This window comes from Scyliorhinus torazame, chromosome 7 (genome assembly GCF_047496885.1).
Source record: "Scyliorhinus torazame isolate Kashiwa2021f chromosome 7, sScyTor2.1, whole genome shotgun sequence".
NCBI lineage: Eukaryota > Metazoa > Chordata > Chondrichthyes > Carcharhiniformes > Scyliorhinidae > Scyliorhinus > Scyliorhinus torazame.
The window spans coordinates 137,555,516-137,578,723 of NC_092713.1; the positions used below are offsets into that span (position 1 = coordinate 137,555,516).

Sequence of the window (23,208 nt, forward strand, 5' to 3'; positions counted from 1 at the left end):
ATTAGACCAAGGCAATATATGCTTGGAAGTCCTTGTAATTCTTGCATGGGATGTCGGTGGTGCTGGCTAGGCCAGCATTTATTATCCTTCCCAATTGCTCTTGAGAAGATGGATATGAGCTGCTTTCTGGAATTGCTGCAGTCCATTAGGTGTAGGTATACCCACCGTGCTGTTGGGGAGGAAGTTCCAGAATTTTGACCAGGCGACAGTGAAGGGGCAGTGATAAGTTTCTAGGTCAGGATGGGGAGTGGTTTGTAGGGGAGCCTCCAGGTTGTGGTGTTCCCTTATGTCTGCTGCCCTTGTCCTTCTAGATGGTAGCGGTTATGGGTTTGTGAATTCCTCTGCAGTGTATCTTCTAGATGGTACACATTACTATCACTGCACGTCAGTGGTGGAGGGAGGTAATGAAGTGCACTGCTTTGTCCTGGATAGTGTTGAGCTTCTTGAGTGCTGTTGGAGAATACAACAGTCCTTACTCCTGACATGCACCTTGTAGATGATGGATAGGCTTTGGGGCATCCGGTGAGTTGCAAGCCGCAGGATTCCTAGTCTCTGACCGGCTCTTGTAGCCACAGTATTTATATGGCTAGCGCAGTTCAGTTTCTGGTCAATGGTAACCCCCCTGGATGTTGGTGGGAGATTTAGTGATGGTAATGCCATTGAACGTAAAGAGGAGGGCAGCACGGCGGCGCAGTGGTTAGCACTGCTGCCTCAAGATGCCGAGGTCCCAGGTTCGATCCCGGCTCTGGGTCACTGAGCATGTGGATTTTGCACATTCTCCCCGTGTTTGCATGGGTTTCGCCCCCACAACCTAAAGACGTGCAGAGTAGATGGATTGGCCATGCTAAATTGCCCCTTAATTGGAAAAAATGAATTGGGTACTCGAAATTTAAGAAAAAAAATGTAAAGAAGCGATGGTTAGATTTTCTCCTGTTGGAGATGGTCATTGCCTGGCATTTGTGTGGCGTGCATTTTACTTATCACTTGTCAAACCAACCTGAATATTGTCCAGGCTTCACTGTATTTGGACGTGGCCTGTTTCAGTACCTGAGGAGTCGCGAATGGTACTGAACTTTGGGCACTCATCAGTGAACAACCCCACTTCTAACTTTGTGATGGAGGGAAGGACATTGATGAAGCAGCTGAAGATGGTTGGGTCCAAGACATGACCCTGAGGAACTCTTGCAGTGAAGTCGTGGAACTGAGATGATTGACTTCCAATTACCAGACGATCTTCTGACTCCAACCAGCAGAGTTTCCCCCCGATTCCCATTGACTCCAGTTTTACTAGACCTCCTTGACGTCACACTTGGTCAAATGCTGCCTTGATGTCAAGGGCAGTGACTCTCCTCGCCTCTGGAGTGCAGTGTTTATCCATGTTTGAACCTAGGCTGCAATGAGATCTTAAATGTGAGCAGGCATAGGCTGCTTCATTGTTGGAGCAATTGTGAATGAACCTGAAAGCTTTGGAATTGTCAGCAAGTCCCCCACTCCCTGACCTCCATTTAGGGAATGTAATTGATTAAGTAGATGAAAATGGTTTGAGTTTGGGATGCTGCCTTGAATTCTTGGATGTGCCAGGCTGTGCTAATATTCTTTGAAACTGTGACCATTTTCTTACATTCCCTTGAGTTTGTTTATTAGCTAAATTTAGACGAAATTAGGTGTTTAAACTAATAAAGGATTTCAATAGGGTCAATAGAAACTATTTCCTCTGGTGGGGAAGCTAAAATAAGCAGACATAATCTTAAAACTAGAGCTAGCCCAATTTTGGTGAAATCAGGAAGTGTTTTTTCATAAAAGGTAGTAGAAATCTGGAGCAATCTCTCCCTGAAATGTTGTTGATTCTGGGTACATTGAAGCCTTCAAGACCGAGATTAATAGAGTTTGTTTGTTTGGGGTACCCAGGGATATGGCACAAACACCATTAAATGGAGATTCCGAATAGTGCAACAGGTTCAAGCTGGCCTTGCGTTGTTACTATGTTGGTATCAATTCAGCCTCCCAATGATTTTCCTCTTGCCCTCCATTAATTAGTTTTTCTAAGGCTCATTGTTGCTATTTTCAGCCAAAGGTTGCCACCACACATGAGGCTGATCCTCTTCCTTCCTTGGCATTTGGTCCATGATTTCATGTTTGTCTTGGCCAAGGCTGTGGTGAGGCATAGAGTGGAGTGATTCTACTGGAACCAGAAATAATCAATGGTGAGCCAGCTCGTGAAGCGTATAATCTATGATTTTTTTTTTCCCCCAAATCATTTAAGGGATGTGGGTGTTATTGGCTAGACCAACATTCATTGCCCATCCCTAATTGTCCTTGACAAATAGGGTGAGAGTTTACTTAAGCTTCTGTTGTCCCTGTGGTGCGGGTACACCCACAGTGCTGTTGGAGAGGGAGTTGCAGGATTTTGACTCCGCAACAGTGAAGCAACTGCGACTATATATTTAAATCAGGATGGTGTCCCAGGATGGTGAAGGGGAACTTCTGGGTGTTGATGTTCCCAGGTATCTGCTGCCATCGTCTTTTTAGATGGTAATAGTGGTTGGTTTGAAAGGTGTTGTTTAAGGAACTTTGGTGAGTTTCTGCAGTGCATCTTGACGATGACGCACACAGCTGCCACTGTTTTTCAGTGATCGTGCAATTGACCCCCTTTCTCTATCACTTGGCTGATTGGAGCATATGTGTTGAGGGTGGCAGTTGGTCAAGTTAGAGATGTGCTGTTACTTTGAGTGAGCCATAAACAAGGCAATGTCCACCTTGCCGAGTGGGTTTCAGCACCATAGCTGTGCTGATTGCTTGGCTGAATAGTGGCTAGTTCTGGTGTGCACTACAGCTATTTCCTCAGCCAATAGCCTTTTATGTCCAGTGCGGTTGACCACTCTGTCATGTGAAGTGAAACAAATTGGCTGGATGTGAATAGGTCATCTGTGTTGGTTGATGGATGAGTATTGGCCAGGACACTTGGAGAACTGCAGTGATCTTCCTTGAATAGTGATATGCCATATTTTGCATCCTGTCAGAGAGCAGATTGTATTTTAATTACTCATTCAAAAGCTAGCATCTCAAGTGCAATATTCTCTCAGTGCACTGCTGAAGTGCTGCCTTGGGCTGTGCTTGAATCATTACAGTGAGCATAAGCCCACAGCCTCTGTCTTGGAACCAAGAAAGGCACCAGTTACTGAGCTGAGGTTGACTTGGGGTTGTTTTCATTAACTTTTCCTTCAAATTATTGCATGAGTGATTCACCCCCATTCTTTCTTTTTAAATTATTTTTTATTAGAGTTTTTTTATTGGGGATCTCCCTCCCAGGTAACGGAATTTGGTCTGGGCCAGTCGTCTCTCTCTCTCTCTCTCTCCCTCTGTGTTTCTGGCTGTGTGTGTTTCTGGCTGTGTGTGTTTCTGGCCCGGTGTGTGTTTCTGGCCCGGTGTGTGTGTGTCTGGCCCGGTGTGTGTGTGTCTGGCCCGGTGTGTGTGTGTCTGGCCCGGTGTGTGTGTGTCTGGCCCGGTGTGTGTGTGTCTGGCCCGGTGTGTGTGTGTCTGGCCCGGTGTGTGTGTGTCTGGCCCGGTGTGTGTGTGTCTGGCCCGGTGTGTGTGTGTGTCTGTCCCGGTGTGTGTGTGTGTGTGTGTGTCTGTCCCTGTGTGTGTGTGTGTGTGTGTGTGTGTGTCTGTCCCGGTGTGTGTGTGTGTGTGTGTGTGTCTGTCCCGGTGTGTGTGTGTGTGTGTGTCTGTCCCGGTGTGTGTGTGTGTGTGTGTCTGTCCCGGTGTGTGTGTGTGTGTGTGTCTGTCCCGGTGTGTGTGTGTGTGTCCCGGTGTGTGTGTGTGTGTCCCGGTGTGTGTGTGTCTGTCCCGGTGTGTGTGTGTGTGTGTGTGTCTGTCCCGGTGTGTGTGTGTGTGTGTGTGTGTGTGTGTCTGTCCCTGTGTGTGTGTGTGTGTGTGTGTGTGTCTGTCCCGGTGTGTGTGTGTGTGTGTCTGTCCCGGTGTGTGTGTCTGTCCCGGTGTGTGTGTGTGTGTCTGTCCCTGTGTGTGTGTGTGTGTGTGTCTGTCCCTGTGTGTGTGTGTGTGTGTGTCTGTCCCGGTGTGTGTGTGTGTGTGTCTGTCCCGGTGTGTGTGTGTATGTGTCTGTCCCGGTGTGTGTGTGTATGTGTCTGTCCCGGTGTGTGTGTGTATGTGTCTGTCCCGGTGTGTGTGTGTATGTGTGTGTCTGTCCCGGTGTGTGTGTGTATGTGTGTGTCTGTCCCGGTGTGTGTGTATGTGTGTGTCTGTCCCGGTGTGTGTGTGTGTCTGTCTGTCCCGGTGTGTGTGTCTGTCCCGGTGTGTGTGTGTGTGTGTCTGTCCCGGTGTGTGTGTGTGTGTGTGTCTGTCCCGGTGTGTGTGTGTGTGTGTCTGTCCCGGTGTGTGTGTGTGTCTGTCTGTCCCGGTGTGTGTGTGTGTGTCTGTCCCGGTGTGTGTGTGTGTGTGTCTGTCCCGGTGTGTGTGTGTGTGTCTGTCCCGGTGTGTGTGTGTGTGTCTGTCCCGGTGTGTGTGTGTGTGTCTGTCCCGGTGTGTGTGTGTGTGTCTGTCCCGGTGTGTGTGTGTGTGTCTGTCCCGGTGTGTGTGTGTGTTTCGTGTCTGTCCCGGTGTGTGTGTGTGTGTTTCGTGTCTGTCCCTGTGTGTGTGTGTCTGTCCCGGTGTGTGTGTGTGTGTCTGTCCCTGTGTGTGTGTGTGTCTGTCCCGGTGTGTGTGTGTGTGTGTCTGTCTGTCCCGGTGTGTGTGTGTGTCTGTCCCGGTGTGTGTGTGTCTGTCCCGGTGTGTGTGTCTGTCCCGGTGTGTGTGTGTGTGTCTGTCCCAGTGTGTGTGTGTGTGTGTGTGTCTGTCCCGGTGTGTGTGTGTGTGTGTCTGTCCCTGTGTGTGTGTGTGTGTCTGTCCCGGTGTGTGTGTGTGTCTGTCTGTCCCGGTGTGTGTGTCTGTCCCTGTGTGTCTGTCTGTCCCGGTGTGTGTGTCTGTCCCTGTGTGTGTGTGTCTGTCCCTGTGTGTGTGTGTCTGTCCCGGTGTGTGTGTGTGTGTCTGTCCCGGTGTGTGTGTGTGTCTGTCCCTGTGTGTGTGTGTGTGTCTGTCCCTGTGTGTGTGTGTGTGTCTGTCCCTGTGTGTGTGTGTGTGTCTGTCCCTGTGTGTGTGTGTGTGTCTGTCCCTGTGTGTGTGTGTGTGTCTGTCCCTGTGTGTGTGTGTGTGTCTGTCCCTGTGTGTGTGTGTGTGTTTCGTGTCTGTCCCTGTGTGTGTGTGTGTTTCGTGTCTGTCCCGGTGTGTGTGTGTGTTTCGTGTCTGTCCCGGTGTGTGTGTGTGTTTCGTGTCTGTCCCGGTGTGTGTGTGTGTGTTTCGTGTCTGTCCCGGTGTGTGTGTGTGTGTGTGTGTCTATCCCGGTGTGTGTGTGTGTGTGTCTATCCCGGTGTGTGTGTGTGTGTGTGTCTGTCCCTGTGTGTGTGTGTGTCTGTCCCGGTGTGTGTCTGTCCCGGTGTGTGTGTGTGTGTCTGTCCCTGTGTGTGTGTGTCTGTCCCTGTGTGTGTCTGTCCCTGTGTGTGTGTGTGTGTCTGTCCCGGTGTGTGTGTCCCTGTGTGTGTGTGTCTGTCCTGGTGTGTGTGTGTCTGTCCCGGTGTGTGTGTCCCTGTGTGTGTGTGTCTGTCCTGGTGTGTGTGTGTCTGTCCCGGTGTGTGTGTGTGTGTCTGTCCCTGTGTGTGTGTGTGTGTCTGTCCCTGTGTGTGTGTGTCTGTCCCTGTGTGTGTGTGTCTGTCCCTGTGTGTGTGTCTGTCCCTGTGTGTGTGTCTGTCCCGGTGTGTGTGTGTCTGTCCCGGTGTGTGTGTGTCCCTGTCCCTGTGTGTGTGTGTGTGTCTGTCCCTGTGTGTGTGTGTGTGTGTGTCTGTCCCTGTGTGTGTGTGTGTGTCTGTCCCGGTGTGTGTGTCCCTGTGTGTGTGTGTGTGTCCCGGTGTGTGTGTGTCTGTCCTGGTGTGTGTGTGTCTGTCCCGGTGTGTGTGTGTGTGTGTGTCTGTCCCGGTGTGTGTGTGTGTGTGTCTGTCCCGGTGTGTGTGTGTGTGTGTCTGTCCCGGTGTGTGTGTCTGTCCCGGTGTGTGTGTGTGTGTCTGTCCCGGTGTGTGTGTGTGTGTGTCTGTCCCGGTGTGTGTGTGTGTGTCTGTCCCGGTATGTATGTGTGTGTGTGTCTGTCCCGGTGTGTGTGTGTTTCGTGTCTGTCCGTGTGTGTGTGTGTTTCGTGTCTGTCCGTGTGTGTGTCTGTCTGTGCCGGTGTGTCTGTATCTGTCTGTGTGTGTGTATCTGTCTGTGCCGGTGTGTCTGTCTGTCTGTGCCGGTGTGTCTGTTACTGTTTATCTGTGTGTTTCGTTTCTGTGTGTGTCTGTCTGTGTATGTGTCTGTCTGTGTGTGTGTCTGTCTGTGTGTGTCTGTCTGTGTGTCTGTGTCTCTCTGTGTGTGTGTCTGTCCCGGTGTGTCTGTATCTGTTTATCTGTGTGTGTTTCGTTTCTGTCTGTGTGTGTCTGTGTCTGTGTCTGTGTCTGTGTCTGTGTGTGTGTGTGTGTGTCTGTGTCTGTCTGTCCCGGTGTGTCTGTCTGTCCCGGTGTGTCTGTCTGTCCCGGTGTGTCTGTCTGTCCCGGTGTGTCTGTATCTGTTTATCTGTGTGTGTTTCGTTTCTGTCTGTGTGTGTCTGTCTGTGTGTGTCTGTGTGTCTGTCTGTCTGTGTGTCTGTCTGTCTGTGTGTCTGTCTGTCTGTGTGTCTGTCTGTGTGTCTGTCTGTGTGTCTGTCTGTCTGTGTCTGTGTGTCTGTGTGTCTGTGTGTCTGTGTGTCTGTCTGTGTGTCTGTCTGTGTGTCTGTCTGTGTGTCTGTCTGTGTGTGTCTGTGTCTGTGTGTCTGTCTGTCTGTGTGTGTGTGTGTGTCTGTGTGTCTGTGTGTCTGTGTGTGTCTGTGTGTGTCTGTGTGTGTGTGTGTGTGTGTGTGTCTGTGTGTGTGTCTCTCTCTCTCTCTCTCCCACTCCCACTCCCACTCCCACTCCCACTCCCTCTCTGTCTCTCTCTCTCTCCCACTCCGTCTCTGTCTCTCTCTCTCTCTCCCACTCCGTCTCTGTCTCTCTCTCTCTCCCACTCTGTCTCTGTCTCTCTCTCTCTCCCACTCTGTCTCTGTCTCTCTCTCTCTCCCACTCTGTCTCTGTCTCTCTCTCTCTCCCACTCTGTCTCTGTCTCTCTCTCTCCCACTCTCTCTGTCTCTCTCTCTCCCACTCTGTCTCTGTCTCTCTCTCTCCCACTCTGTCTCTGTCTCTCTCTCTCCCACTCTGTCTCTGTCTCTCTCTCTCCCACTCTGTCTCTGTCTCTCTCTCTCCCACTCTCTCTCTGTCTCTCTCTCTCCCACTCTCTCTCTGTCTCTCTCTCTCCCACTCTCTCTCTGTCTCTCTCTCTCCGCCTCTCTCTCTGTCTCTCTCTCTCCGCCTCTCTCTCTGTCTCTCTCTCTCCGCCTCTCTCTCTCCGCCTCTCTCTCTGTCTCTCTCTCTCCGCCTCTCTCTCTGTCTCTCTCTCTCCGCCTCTCTCTCTGTCTCTCTCTCTCCGCCTCTCTCTCTGTCTCTCTCTCTCCGCCTCTCTCTCTGTCTCTCTCTCTCCGCCTCTCTCTCTGTCTCTCTCTCTCCGCCTCTCTCTCTGTCTCTCTCTCTCCGCCTCTCTCTCTGTCTCTCTCTCTCCGCCTCTCTCTCTGTCTCTCTCTCTCCGCCTCTCTCTCTGTCTCTCTCTCTCCGCCTCTCTCTCTGTCTCTCTCTCTCCGCCTCTCTCTCTGTCTCTCTCTCTCCGCCTCTCTCTCTGTCTCTCTCTCTCCGCCTCTCTCTCTGTCTCTCTCTCTCCGCCTCTCTCTCTGTCTCTCTCTCTGTCTCTCTCTCTCCGCCTCTCTCTCTGTCTCTCTCTCTCCGCCTCTCTCTCTGTCTCTCTCTCTCCGCCTCTCTCTCTGTCTCTCTCTCTCCGCCTCTCTCTCTGTCTCTCTCTCTCTCCGCCTCTCTCTCTGTCTCTCTCTCTCTCCGCCTCTCTCTCTGTCTCTCTCTCTCTCTTTCCCCCCCCCCCCCCCCCCCCCCCCCCCAAAATGACGTTGCCTTGTCCAGTTGCCCATTATTCATGTGGACCTGGCAAAGCATTTGCCTGCAGGGTATCTTGCATCCAAGTCGAATTGTAGAATCCATAGCCTAATTAAGTATCTGCATAATGGTGAGCAAATCTATATGGTGGGCTGTTAACCGCAGCCCCATTTTGACGTGCATTGAGGTTAATTACAGCACCTGTGGCACCACCGTGGCTGAGGGGAGCTGATTTCAAATTTGGGATCAAACCTGGAGCCATACTGAATTATGATGCTACTTGCTGGGTACACTTGCAGACCCTTTGACGGAGCACTGTCAAATTTTTTTTACAATTAGTGGGACTATTTTGAAGGGTGGGGAGGATGAAATTCCTTCTGGCACTTTGCTAGTCATTCCAATCGCCAGTCAACGATTTCTTTAATCCAGTCCCATTTCATACACATGCACTTTACTTTCTGCCTTTTCAGTGTCTAATTCTCTGCTCCTCAGCCTTCTGCTGAACCTAAGAATGTTTTTTGGTGGCAGTTTTTGATTTTAGCATCAGATTCCGATCTTTTCTGAAAAGAAACTTCAGTATCTATTCCTCGGGCACAGTCTTTCTTGCACTAAAGTGATACTGAAGCTATTAATAACTAATTATTAGTTATTGGTGAACTGTAATGGGTATTAACTATTCAAATTTGTCCCTTTTCATTCATTTACAATTTTATTTTGGTTATTTGCATGACTGACTGACTGATTCTGTAAGCATCATACTGATCTACTCGTACTTTACAAGTGAGTAAGTGAAGGTCATTGTGTCACTGAGGATGCATACAATAAAGCAACATTTACTCGCAGGAACAGGCATAGGCCATTCATCTATTCGAGCCTGTTCCACCATTCAATATTATAATAGCTCTATCTCAACACCATACCCTGTGTCTCCCCATACACCATGCTAGAGTCTAGAAATCTAATTCCTTAAATATATTCAGTGGCTTGATCTCCACAGCCTTCTGTGGTGGAGAATTCCACAGGTTCACCACCCTCTGAGTGAAGACGTTTTTCCTCATCTCAGTCCTAAATGGCCTATCCTGAGACTGTGATCCCTTGTTCTGGAACCCCCAGCCAGAGGAAACAACACCCCTGTATCCAGTCTGTCCAGCCCTGTCAGCATTTTATATTTCAATTAGATCCCATTTCATTCCCCTCCATTCTAGTGAATACAGACCCCAGTTGACGCCATCTCTCATCGTACGACAATCCTGCAAACCCAGGAATGAGTCTAACGAAGTGGACAACTTCACATTTATCCACATTATACTGCATCTACCATGTATTTGCCTATCCACTCAACTTGTCAATATCACCTTGAAGCCTCTTAACATCCTTCTCACCACTCTCATTCCCACCACGTTTTGTGGTGTTAGCAAACTTGGAAATATCAAATTCTGCTGTTGTTTTCTTGAGAAATTATTATGTTTTGCTTTCCAGGTATCGCAAACAAATGGAAGAAATGCAGAAGGCATTTAACAAGACCATTATAAAACTACAGAATACTTCAAGAATAGCCGAGGAGAAGGTATTTTATAATACTTCCAAAGAAAGGTCCAGAAATCTCCTGATTTAGGATGTTAAGTACATTTGAATGTACTCCGCCTTATCAGGAAGATTTAAGTTGACTGAGACCAGCAGTGTAACTGCTGGCCTTACTGTGTTAGTTGTTTGTTCCCTCTTGTGCCATCTACTAATTCTGTTCACATGCCTCTTCACAACTGTCCTTTCCCTCGTGTCCTCAAGTCTGTCTGTCTTTTTCTTGCTGAATCTTATCTTTTTACTTCTGCTGTTCTTTGTGCCACCCCAGCTCAAACTCTCTCTCTCTCTCTCTTTCCGCCCCCCCACCCAGCCAAAAAAAATCAACATAAGCCAACTTTGAAAAAAATATTTCAAGAATGTGAAATTCTCAATCATGCTAGAGAAATTTGACATTACACAAATATAAAATTAGCTGAACTAGTGAGGGTGTTTAGCAATAATTATGAACTTTGTTCGCCGTTTTATATAAAAAAACAATTGCATCCCAATCACCAACATGTAAGTTGGTTTTTCACAACAAGACTAACAGCATAAAAGGTGGACATTCTTCTCAATTGGTGAGCTTTTCCTCTTGATTGCAGTATGGGGGAATGTCTTGATGCGTGTATCCTCTGGAGGGTCAGAGAATCACTTGCAGCGGTTTCTGAATTTTCAGGTTATGTGCATGTGCTGGCTTCAGAAATTACTTAGTTTCACTTGCGTAATGGTGAATAATTGTTTCACTATCAATACCACAGTGCTCTTGCCCTCTGGTATAGGGTTGCTGTAAGCCATCCTAATTCCTTAGCAAATGCAGGCTTTTTTGAAGCCATCCCAGTGTGTTTCCTGTTATCCAGTGGTTTGGTGATTCAATGTAATGATCAAATGTTACCTCTGGAATTTGCTGTTCGGTCGATTTCAGAATAAATTGAAACCATTCCTACTGCCCAGTTGACTTGTACCCAGATGGATCAAATAACTTTTAATGGATGAAGTTGTATTATCAGTGTTTGAGAATCATCTGCACTTTTAAAATAAATTGTGGGTTGAAGTAAGTGGGTCTCGTCTTTCCTCATTCCCAGGGGAGAAACTGTTAAAGACAATAACCCAGTTCAAAACATACAAAGTTCAATTGTAGAATTCTATAGCTTTGAAAAGGACCATTTTTAAATTTTTAAAGTAAGAGTTACAGTTGGAGCGTTTATGTCCCAGCGTTAATTTTATTGGCTTCCATTTCAGAAGTATTTTAATATTTTGGGCAGCAGTTTGTTTGCTGATTGTTCAGACTTCTTTCAATACAGGATCAGCGGCAAACTGAAGCAATTGGTTTACTTCAGGGAGAGCTTGCAAACATGACACAACTAGTCAGAAACCTATCTGAAACAGTGAAAAAACTGGACCATGAGGTAAATAATTTGTAAACTACTTAGTAATTGCTATTGTGAAATTATATGGAAACTTTCACATCATGATTTGAATATGAATGTTTTGAATAAAATTTCATTCCTTAACTGGATTCCTCCCTTGCTTCACAATGTGGCTCGAACAATATTAGTGCATAATGTCTCTCATTCCTTTTACTAAATTATGAATCCTGCTTCGTATATAGTGTGCAGGGAGAAGCTGTGCCTTGTCATGTCACGGAAATGAAAGCATATACTTGAGATGTTAAATTACATTTATTTCGGTATGACAAATTCAGGATAGCAAATGTTGCCGTTGCTTGAGCTAAATGAAGAAGCTTCTTTGTTCAGTAAATATTCATATACCGATAGTAATTTCAGCTTTTAACACCTCAAATGTGTTTCCTTCCAGGTTTCTGATCGTCAGAGCTACCTTGTGGTTTCCTTAGCTGTTTGTATCATTCTGGCTGTACTGCTCTGTGTGCAACGTTGCTGGAACAACCCTATGTCACAAGATGGTCACTCGCCTACAGTTCCCAAAAGCAATCACTACCCAAGCCCAAAAAGGTAATTGGATGTTTTCCTTTCTGTATGCTTGTAGTTTCAGACTTGAGTTGTACAAAATAACAGTTTTAAAAAGAGATGGATCTTTTTGCCTTCAGTACAAACCTGCAACCACACTCGTACCTTAAATGAGATTTCTGGAAAATACTCATACTTGGCCAAATACGACTAATTAATTTTAGGGTGCTGAACTAATGATTTTGCCAAATATGCCTAATTCTAGGGTGCTGACCCAATGATTTTAAGTGTTCCGTGTATGTGTTACACTTAGACATAGAATGCAAGATGGGAGTGGAATGCACCTTGCCACAACTTGGCTGATATCTGCATATACTAATCTCCCTTTTATTTCAATTGCCAGAGATACTTAAACTGTCTTCACAATCCTGTGTCTCACCCATACTGAAGTCTGCCATGTGCAAACACACAAATTGCACACCTGTGCAGTGTGTCAGCAAGAACTTGTTGTGCTAACATTACTGGTCAAGATAGTTATTTAAAGCAAGTTTTTGATTGTCACAAGTCCGAAAGCTACATATTTTTAAAACAAAACCTGTTGGTCCAAGAAGTTTTGAATAAAAAGGGATCAAGCCTGACTAACCTTTAGCAGTTTTATGCTGGTTTGCTTTAGTAAATATTCCACCCTCGTTCATGCAAACCAGTACTAGAATTTCTTTTGCGCGCAGTAATCACCAAACAGCTTCTGCAGTGGCTAAATTGAGCTTTCTTTAATCTTTCATAATCTTTATTGTCACAAGTAGGCTTACATTAAGACTGTAATGAAGTTACTGTGAAAAGCACCTAGTTTATAAAAAAAAAAAAAAATTTAGAGTACCCAATGCATTTTTTCCAATTAAGGGGCAATTTAGCGTGGCCAATCCACCTACCCTGCACACCTTTGGGTTGTGGGGGTGAAACCCAAGCAAACACGGGGAGAATGTGCAAACTCCACACAGACAGTGACCCAGAGCCGGGATCGAACCTGGGACTTGGGCGCCACTGTACCACCGTGCTGCCTGTGAAAAGCCCCTAGTTGCCACATTCTGGCACCTGTTCGGGTACACTGAAGGAGAATTCAGAATGTCCAAATGATCTAACAGCCCGTATTTCGGGACTTGTGAGAGGAAACCGGGGCACCCGGAGGAAACCCACGCAGACAATGAGGACATGCAGACTCCGCACAGAAGTGACCCAAGCCAGGAATCGAACCTCGAACCCTGGCGCTGTGAAGCAACAGTGCTTTCTGAGGCTGCCATTGAATTATGTCAGGGGGCAGTCTTCAATGGTGGGAGTCATTGGGGGCACCACAGCTACATTCCGGGTTTCCCACTAAGCCCCACTTTTTTGCCAATTTGCTGCACAATGGATATGGCCAGTGCTGAAACGATCAAGTGCCCAATGTTGGCATGGCAGATTGAAGGGGGTTGAAAAAAATGTACAAGAATAGGAGGGAAGATCTGTAACTTAAACTCCACAGCTAATTTTCCTGAGCCGCACACCAGTTTTGACTGAGAGCTCTCTGCTTCTCAAATGCTACTGTGAATCAACCTTTTGGAAAGTAGGAGGGAGTGTCTTTTAGTTATTCTGGTTTTCCTTCTCCCTTCTCTGGAATATCTGGCCTCTACTTGCCATATGTACCGCATGGGTTTGATCGTGAATTCAGCAGTGTGAAGAAAATAAAGCCACTCTGTATAGTGCATTAATACTTCACCCAATCATGAACTCAGCTCTTCATTAACCTCAAGTTTGAGCAAGAGGAAGGAGTTACAGGTGAAGTTTGACCAGTTGTCCACTGGGAAAGCGGTGCGCCAGTTGAGAAGGGTGTGAGGGGGGGGTGGTCTGTGAACATGGGGAGAAGGCAGGGAGTATGCTGACTGGCCAGCCCTGGAGGGAGGCGGCGGCGAGGGAGATAGTTCAGTATGAAATAAGATGGGGAAGCTCGTGGTGGCCCCGGAGCAGATTAATAAAGTAATCAAGGAGTTTTATAGGGATCTATATAAGTTGGAACCAGCGGGGGATAAGGGAGTTCCTGGACAGGTTGGAGTGTCTGTGGCAGAGTGAGGAGACTAGAGTAGGGTTGGAGGGGCCAGTGAGGTGAAGGAGGCGATTGGGAGGATGCAGGTGGGGAAGGCGGCAGGGCCCAATGGGTTCCCAGTTGAATTCTATAAGAGATTTAAGGACAAGTTGGTGCGGTTGATGGTAGCAATGTTTGAGGATGCGATAGGTAGGGGTGTCTTACCACAAACGATGGGGCAAGCTTCTATTTCGTTGCGGCTAAAAAAGGATAAGGACCCGGTGGAGTGTGGTTCGTACAGGCCCATATCTCTATTGAATGTAGAAGCCAAGATATTGGCAACGGTGTTGGTGTTAAGGTTGGAGGGATGCCTCCCAAAGATGATTGGGGAGGATCAGATGGGGTTTGTGAAGGGAAGGCAGTTGTTCTTGAACGTGAGGAGATTGTTGAATGTGGTCCTGTCTCTGGCGGAGGGAAAAGGGACAGTGGTGGTGGTGGTGGTGCTGGACGCAGAGAAGCCGTTCGATCGGGTAGAGTGGGATTACTGGCGGTATTGGAGAAATCTGGAATTGGGCTGAGGTTTGTGGTGTGGGTGTGGCTGTTGTATAAGGAGCCGATGGCTAGCGTTTGCACTAACAAAATGAACTTGGGGTATTTTGCACTGCACCGGGGTACGAGACAGGGGTGCCCTATTCATTCCATTTGGCAGCAACACACTTTAGGTACTTGGGGGTGCAGGTGCCCTAGGTTTGGGGAAGGCTCCAAAAATACTATTTAACTAGTTTGGTGGGGAGGATGAAGGCCAACTTGTCGAGATGGGACAACCTCCCTCTGTTGTTGATGGGCTGGGTGCAGGCAGTCAAAATAAATGTTTTGCCATGATTCTTGTTTTTATTTCCGTGCCTGCTGGTCTTTCTATCAAAGTTTTTCTTCAGAGGGGTGCACAAGTTGATCACCTTGTTCATTGTTGGAGAGAATGCTATCCGCAGGGGAGCTGGAGAGGGGGGTTGTTTCAGCAATATGGGAGGATTCTGGAAGAGGATAGGGTATCCATGGAGGGGATTAAGGCCAAGGGGGAGGAGGATGGGGGGCTGCTGGAAGAGGGACTGGTGTGAGGTGCTGCAGAGGGCGAATGCCTCGACTTTGTGTGTGAGGTTGGGGCTGATGCACGTTGGGGGCAGCAAGGTAACAGTGGTTAGTATAGTTGCTGCACAGCTCAGAGATCCCAGGTTCAATTCCTGGCTTGGGTTACTGTCACTGTGGACGCTGCATGTTGTCCCCGTGTCTGCATGGGTTTCCTCCGGGTGCTCATGTTTGCTCCCACAGTCCAAAGATGTGCAGGTTAGGTGGTTTGGCCATGCTAAATTGCCCTTAGTAACCAAAAAGGTTCGGCGGGGTTACGGGATTGGGGTGGAGGTGTGGGGTTAAGTGGGGTACTCGATTGGCCGAATGGCCTCCTGCACTGTAAATTCTGAGATTCTATGAAACAGCTGAAGGTAGTGTCCAGGGCGCAGCGAACAAAATCAAGGATGAGCCAGCTGCTCGAGGGTGTGGAGGATGCCTGTGAACCATCCGGGAGGGGCCCCATGAACCATGTCCATATGTTTTGGTCTTGCCTGAAGCTGAAAAGTTTTGGAGGACGGTATTTAGCACAATCTCGGGGTCTTGCATGTGCATGTGACGTCTGGTCCCCTTGAAGCTGTGTCGGGATGTTGGACCGGCCCGAGTTGCAGGCGGGAGCGAGGGTACATGTTTTAGCCTTCGCCTCATTGATTGCTCGTAGGCCGGTCTTGTTGGGTCGGGGTGGAGGTCAGCTTCTGCACCTTGTGCCTCGGCATGGCGGGGAGACCTACTGGAGCTTTTGCCCCTGGAGAAGGTGAGGTTGGAGCTGAGGGGGCAAAGGAGGGGTTCTACAATTTTGGGGGTTTGCACTTGCAGGAGTTGGTTACCGTTGACAGTTTGGGGGGGAAGGGAGAATCGGGGGTGGGGAGAGGGAGAAGTGGGGGGGTGAGGAGGAAAGGAGAAGTGGGGGAGGGGGCGGAGGAAGGGAGAAGTGGGGGGGGAGAGGGGAAGGGAGAAGTGGGGGGGGGGGAGAGGAAGGGAGAAGTGGGGGAGGAGAGAGGAAGGGAGAAGTGGGGGAGGAGAGAGGAAGGGAGAAGTGGGGGAGGAGAGAGGAGAGAGGAAGGGAGAAGTGGGGGAGGAGAGAGGAAGGGAGAAGTGGGGGAGGAGAGAGGAAGGGAGAAGTGGGGGAGGGGGGGGGAATGGCGAATTGGGGGGCGGGGAGGGGGTAGGGCAAAGTGGGGGAGGGGGTAGGGCAAAGTGGGGGAGGGGGTAGGGCAAAGTGGGGGAGGGGGTAGGGCAAAGTGGGGGAGGGAAAGTGGGGGAGGGGGGAAGGGCAAAGTGGGGGAGGGGGAAGGGCAAAGTGGGGGAGGGGGGAAGGGCAAAGTGGGGGAGGGGGGAAGGGCAAAGTGGGGGAGGGGGGAAGGGCAAAGTGGGGGAGGGGGAAGGGCAAAGTGGGGGAGGGGGAAGGGCAAAGTGGGGGAGGGGGAAGGGCAAAGTGGGGGAGGGGGAAGGGCAAAGTGGGGGAGGGGGAAGGGCAAAGTGGGGGAGGGGGAAGGGCAAAGTGGGGGAGGGGGAAGGGCAAAGTGGGGGAGGGGGAAGGGCAAAGTGGGGGAGGGGGAAGGGCAAAGTGGGGGAGGGGGAAGGGCAAAGTGGGGGAGGGGGAAGGGCAAAGTGGGGGAGGGGGAAGGGCAAAGTGGGGGAGGGGGAAGGGCAAAGTGGGGGAGGGGGAAGGGGCAAAGTGGGGGAGGGGGGAAGGGCAAAGTGGGGGAGGGGGAAGGGCAAAGTGGGGGAGGGGGGAAGGGCAAAGTGGGGGAGGGGGAAGGGCAAAGTGGGGGAGGGGGAAGGGCAAAGTGGGGGAGGGGGAAGGGCAAAGTGGGGGAGGGGGAAGGGCAAAGTGGGGGAGGGGGAAGGGCAAAGTGGGGGAGGGGGGAAGGGCAAAGTGGGGGAGGGGGAAGGGCAAAAGTGGGGGAGGGGGAAGGGCAAAGTGGGGGAGGGGGAAGGGCAAAGTGGGGGAGGGGGAAGGGCAAAGTGGGGGAGGGGGAAGGGCAAAGTGGGGGAGGGGGAAGGGCAAAGTGGGGGAGGGGGGAAGGGCAAAGTGGGGGAGGGGGAAGGGCAAAGTGGGGGAGGGGGAAGGGCAAAGTGGGGGAGGGGGAAGGGCAAAGTGGGGGAGGGGGAAGGGCAAAGTGGGGGAGGGGGAAGGGCAAAGTGGGGGAGGGGGAAGGGCAAAGTGGGGGAGGGGGTAGGGCAAAGTGGGGGAGGGGGTAGGGCAAAGTGGGGGAGGGGGTAGGGCAAAGTGGGGGAGGGGGGTAGGGCAAAGTGGGGGAGGGGGGGTAGGGCAAAGTGGGGGAGGGGGGGTAGGGCAAAGTGGGGGAGGGGGGGAAGGGCAAAGTGGGGGAGGGGGGAAGGGCAAAGTGGGGGAGGGGGGGAAGGGCAAAGTGGGGGAGGGGGGAAGGGCAAAGTGGGGGAGGGGGGAAGGGCAAAGTGGGGGAGGGGGGGAAGGGCAAAGTGGGGGAGGGGGGAAGGGCAAAGTGGGGGAGGGGGGAAGGGCAAAGTGGGGGAGGGGGGAAGGGCAAAGTGGGGGAGGGGGGAAGGGCAAAGTGGGGGAGGGGGAAGGGCAAAGTGGGGGAGGGGGAAGGGCAAAGTGGGGGAGGGGGAAGGGCAAAGTGGGGGAGGGGGAAGGGCAAAGTGGGGGAGGGGGAAGGGCAAAGTGGGGGAGGGGGAAGGGCAAAGTGGGGGAGGGGGAAGGGCAAAGTGGGGGAGGGGGAAGGGCAAAGTGGGGGAGGGGGAAGGGCAAAGTGGGGGAGGGGGAAGGGCAAAGTGGGGGAGGGGGAAGGGCAAAGTGGGGGAGGGGGAAGGGCAAAGTGGGGGAGGGGGAAGGGCAAAGTGGGGGAGGGGGAGGACAAAGTGGGGGGGGGGGGAGGACAAAGTGGGGGAGGGGGGAGGGCAAAGTGGGGGAGGGGGGAGGGCAAAGTGGGGGAGGGGGGAGGGCAACGTGGGGGAGGGGGGAAGGGCAACGTGGGGGGGGGGGAAGGGCAAAGTGGGGGAGGGGGAAGGGCAAAGTGGGGGAGGGGGAAGTGGGGGAAGGGCGAAATGAGGGTGGGGTTCCTGAGTTTGGTGGGATTGTTCGTTTCTGGATGGTGAAAATTTGTTGAATAAAGATATTTTTTTTTAAACCTTAAGTTTGAGATCGGGGCAGATCTTTAACTATTCTTCTTGGTATATTTTGTTTTGAGGCTTATGTGCTAATTTATTTTTGGATGTTCTTCAAAGGGATACCACGTTAAAGGCTTTCTGTTCTGAATTTTGCACAATGTCTCCTCAATTTGTACTGTTATAAAACTAAATATTTGGCTAAAGCTCTTTTAATCTCGTATGCTATTTCAAGTCAAACAGATTAACAGTAGCCACAGTTACAATTTGTAACTTTATGTTGAGTAAAGGGATAAATAGGATGGTATTGGTATACATTGCATGCCACATTTTTTTCTTGAACCACATTTGCACCACAGTGGTTTGCATTACTGCATCACAGCGCCAGGGAACCTGGGTTTGATTCCAACCGTGGAGTTAGCACTTTCTCCCTTTGTCTGCATGGGCAAAGTTTCTAAAGTTTGTAATGAAATTATTCTTATTTTAATTAGCTACTTAGTACATGTATAAGTTGAACAGTATGTTTAAGATATAAGAAAATTTAGTGAAGGCAATCCTAATTTAACAGCTTTTCTTTTGTATAGGTGTTTTTCTTCGTATGATGACATGAATATTCGCAGACGAACTTCATTCCCCTTCGTTCGTTCAAAGTCTTTTCAGTTACCTACAACAGAAGGTGGATATCTAAACCGTTACCATTTAAGATCATTTTTAAGTTGCTTATACAAGTCTACACTGAATTTGAAACCTGAGCAGTACCTATATGAAATCTTCTGTTATAAAAATATTTGCACTGGCTTATTTCAATGTTTTTCTTCCCTCGTTATTTGTTAGCAGTTGGTAATCAAAAAGAGAAGAGTTCATCACCAGAGGAAAGGTTCAGGGGCCAGCGCAATAAATCAGTCAGTGGAAGAGCTATATCATCGGAAGGCAGTGCAGTTCGAGGCAACTCAGTGCGAGCAGAATCTTTTCTTTAACTATGTTTGCTGAATAAAAGTTGTACTTCAGTGATTTGACATCAGCAATATGTGAGAATTTTAGTACTAAGGACCATCATAAGCGTATGTGAGCTATTTTCCTGTTGCAGGTTTGCAGGCAATTTTTAAAATTCCTTTGCTTATAGTTCGTTGCACTTAGCTAATTTACCAAAATAATTTGCAATTCAGCATCCATTTTGGAATGAGTGAATATACGAGAGAGATCTCTGAATTACAAGCAAGACAGTCACAGGGTAGTACAGTGATTGTTAAGAGAACAGTAATCCAGAAGCTTAGACTAATAATCCAGAAAGTGATTGTTACGTGAACAATAATCCAGAAAGTGATTTCAAATCCCATGACAGTTTTATTTCTGGCTATTTTAATTGAATATCATAAAACCTAATTGCTTCACTAAGTCCCGAGAGGGAAAGAAACTTCCTACCCATACCTGATCACACCTCTGTGACTCCAATTTGGTTGACTATTAACTACCCACTGAAGTGACCTAGCAAAGCACTCGGTTGCTTCAAACAACTGCAAAGAGCATGGCCAATAGCAGTTCAATAATCAGCATGTCATCACCTCAGGAAAATGCCAGCACTTGTTAGTGACTCCGACATCATTGAGTGTAAATTATTTATTTTTTTACAGACTTGTTTATAATTAATTCTGTCTAACTCAAAAGTATAATTCCAAAAGATTCTTGTGGTATTGGGTTACTCAGCAATTTAAACTGCTCCGGTCTTAAATTTGTTTTACTTTTTGGGCCATTTGGTTGTAAGCATTGGAACATCTTTGCTTCCCTAACTCGTTTCCCTTTCTGCTTCCAAGAGAGGTGCTCAATTTAAAGTCCGAATGCTTAAAATGATGAGGAAGGAGGAAAGTGTAGATGACTTTTTTTCTTTCCCCTGCATCATAATCCCCAACCCTCCATTAATTCTTTTGAAATGAAATACACTATTAATAGACTTATTTAAATGTAACTGTACTCACCTAAAAAAAGAGATTTCTTGGGATTGTTCTGCCTTGTTGGGCATTTGGGTTGGATTTGTTCGAAGCAGGATGGAAGGTCGTTTCACTCTAATATTTTCTATCCAGAAAGGTGGAGAAGAAAACTGGTATTTGTGAAAATAGGGATGAACAGAAGGGGCTTCCTATAAGAGCAGCTGAATGCTTTTTACCCTCACTTTGTTTCGCAAGTCATTTGAATGAGTTTATTTTTCCAACAAGATCATATTTGTTGCATTATGTTCTCTTCAGGCAAGAGAAAACACATTAACTTTAATAGGCAGATTGCATATGTGCTATTTGCTCCCAAGTGTCTCCTTAGAAATGAGTTAGAAAATGTGAATCCTTGTTTTACCATGTCACAGGTTGCTAATATCACCAACTTCTATCTTTTTTAGTGGGTCCAGATGACTTGTATATTGTAGAACCACTAAAGTTTTTACAAGACAATAAAAAGGTACAGTGTTATTTACCTTAAAATATTTTTGTTGCCTCAAATTTTAACTGCAGCCTAGTTACTAACCAACCAATGCTTTAGCCAGACCAGCAGAAGAATTAGGTACCAAGATGCTTTCATTTCTCTGAGCTTACAAAATGTTTGAAATTTTATTTTTCTTTTAATAGAAAAAACGCAGCAGAACGAAAATCGAGAAGGTTCACACTATAAAACCCACAGAGTCTGTAATCCCAATGGTTAATGGAGGGATAAAACCTTGTAAACCTCTTTCAAATCCAAGTGACTTTTCCAGCACGGGTGTTGTATACAGTTCTTCTCACAAAGGTCCTCCATCTGAAGGGGGTTCAGAGACCTCATCACAATCTGAAGAATCTTATTTTTGCGGCATTTCAGCATGCACAAGCCTCTGCAATGGACAACAGCAAAAGACTAAAACTGAAAAGCGATCTTTGAAAAGGAAGAAGTCAAAGGTCACAGATCAAGGGAAGTTCATTAGTAACTTGATACAGACTAAATCGGGATCAATGCCAAGTTTGCATGACATAATAAAAGGAAACAAGGATATTACTGTGGGAGCATTTGGTGTCACAACAGTTTCGGGCCACGTGTGACTTGTCGATTTTGGATTGGAACTGCCTCTTCCTATTCTGCGTTTATGGTTTACAAGGTGCTTTCAGCCTTGCAACGCCTGAACTTCAAGCAACTAATCTACTGCTGCGAGGGTCTGTATTCAGGGTGGAGACGGTTGCCCTTTTTTAGCTGTCCCTCATGGGAAGCAGAATTCTGCAAGTCAGTTTTGAAAGGGTACATAAGACAAATCTCCCAGATCTTTTGCACGGAGATACAGTTGAATTAACTGGATTAAGAATCCATATAATTAATTGGTTACAGATGGAACAGGGATTAATGCATAATTTCTGCATCGAGCTGTATTCCTTGTTCTTGCATCTTTCCATATTTGTGCCTTTGTATATTTATAACGTAGCTGAAAGGTGGAGATTTTCGATCTCCAATTTACCTTGTGTTCATCTTTCCTTTTAATTATACAGAATTTGACAGTGTAACACTATAGTGCTGTAGAGATGGTCTGCACACAGTCAGATGGATATCAATTCCAAAAAGTCAAATGTTAATGGGAGAGGATTTCAATGAAATTATTTTTCTGAAAATCAATTTCAAATTCAGTTCATTGTAGGTGAGCCGACTACTTCTAAATTGGCTACAGATTTGTATGCATTTCACCTGGTACTTTCGCATCCTGGTAGTGTTTTTATTTCTGAGGCATATAGAAAGGTAATGTGTGAAAGTGAGATTTTTTTTTTGAATGTATATATTTGTGAACGAATGAGCTGAGTGTTCGAGGAGAGCATTCTTTAATGGCGAAACATACATGATGTCAAATCGTTAACTTATAGTTCAATGTGCACTTTCACTTTTTTTTTATTCTAGTGTCTTTTGCTGAATTGAAGTTTGTCATATCCTGTAACGTAACTAATTTAATACTGGATTTCATGTGTTCCATGCCCTGCCCCACCTCTACCCCCATCAAGTTTGCCTCTGGTGGCGGTAATCCTACCTGGCTGATTTGTACATTAGCCACTCAACACTTGAGGACCGTTTGTTATGGGCCTTCACGAGCGGGTCTAAAGTTAAATAACGTTATTTATATATGTTTTTAAAACTTGTCGTTTTGAGTGCTATGCACAACACTGTGGAACAGGAGCATAATGTGACTGCAGAGCTGTAGTACCATTAGAAAACTGTGAATTTCTAAATAAAACTGAACACTTTATTGTCTTTGCTCTGTTGAAATAAGTTGAATTTCCTTTTGCCCCCTTTTTTTATTAGATCCAGGAACTAATAAAAAGAATTAAACATTCGTATGCTTTTGTTATTATGCAATCAAACGAAAGGGTGGTCAGCGTTTCACAGATGATGCGTTTATTCTTGTCGTTATTAATGATGCAATTGCAATCACTTGTGCTTTTGCCCAAGTGACTGGACTTGTTTTGATGTACTCGTGCAGGGTTTCTCCAAACTGGGTTCTGCAAAACCCCAGGGTTCCACCGGATGCTTTCAGGGCTTCCATGGCAGGCCAGGCTGATGTACAAAATTTGGAAAATACTGCTTACCAGTCGGAGACTGGCTTCGGCAGAATCCAGCCTCTGACTGGACAAGTTGGAAACAGTACAAAATGCAAATTTCCAGATCTGCGCACGTGGACAGTGGAGTGAGCGGGAGAGAAAGTGGGCTTCTGTGCGGGGGGGGGGGGGGGGGGGGGGGGTGCCTCGAAGCAGGCATAAGAGGGTGGCAATGAGGAAAACAGGGTGAGGGTTGGGGTACAGGACAAACTGGAATCACCAGCAGGTGAGAGGGAGGGCTGGGGATTTGTGCGTGCGTGTGTGGCTTCGTGTGTAGCGATGTGAAACTATAAATACGCTCTCTCCCCTTTCTTAACCTTCTACTCCAAAGTTGCATTTCATTCCTCCTTGCTCTTTGTTTTGTTACTCTTCGTTCCTTTCAACTCTCACCCTAGCTAGTACGATCTCTTTTTCAAGTCTTCATGCCTGTCCACATGTGTATCTCTTTCCCTATTTTTTGAAGTCTTACATGGTCACCATACTGTTCTCTTGCTTCTTGCTGTCACTCCCCACCTGATCTGCACCCGCTCCATCAGTGTGTTCTTGCACTTCTCTACCACTCCCTAACTGTGTCTAGTTTCTGCTTCTATTTTTGTCATTCCACCTGTTTATTTGTTACTGTTGGCCAACTTCAGAGCAGTGTACCAATTTAAACACTGCATAATGACCAGACAGATTTTTAACTGAGTATTAGTTGCTGTAGAAGCTTGGCAATGTTCCATTTGGTAAAGCCACAAGGGAGACTCCTGTTTAAATAACTTCACTTTCAGTTGTTCTGATTT

General features: G+C 47.7%; 1 protein-coding gene across 5 annotated transcripts in view; it reads left to right on the forward strand.

The window, feature by feature from the left end:
• suco (SUN domain containing ossification factor) overlaps positions 1-22,164 on the forward strand; it is a 129,891-nt gene extending 107,727 nt beyond the window's left edge. For 3 of the 5 annotated variants that reach the window (XM_072511563.1, XM_072511565.1, XM_072511564.1), the window contains 6 exons: positions 9,567-9,654; positions 10,949-11,053; positions 11,463-11,617; positions 18,425-18,516; positions 20,227-20,285; positions 20,453-22,164. In XM_072511563.1, coding sequence (XP_072367664.1) covers positions 9,567-9,654; positions 10,949-11,053; positions 11,463-11,617; positions 18,425-18,516; positions 20,227-20,285; positions 20,453-20,896 — 943 coding nt within the window. In that variant the 3' untranslated portion in view covers positions 20,897-22,164. Of the gene's footprint in view, positions 1-9,566; positions 9,655-10,948; positions 11,054-11,462; positions 11,618-18,424; positions 18,517-18,674; positions 20,286-20,452 lie in introns of those variants that run through there. The other 2 variants (XM_072511566.1, XM_072511567.1) reach the window with 2 other exon arrangements.
• The last annotated feature ends 1,044 nt before the right edge of the window (positions 22,165-23,208 follow it).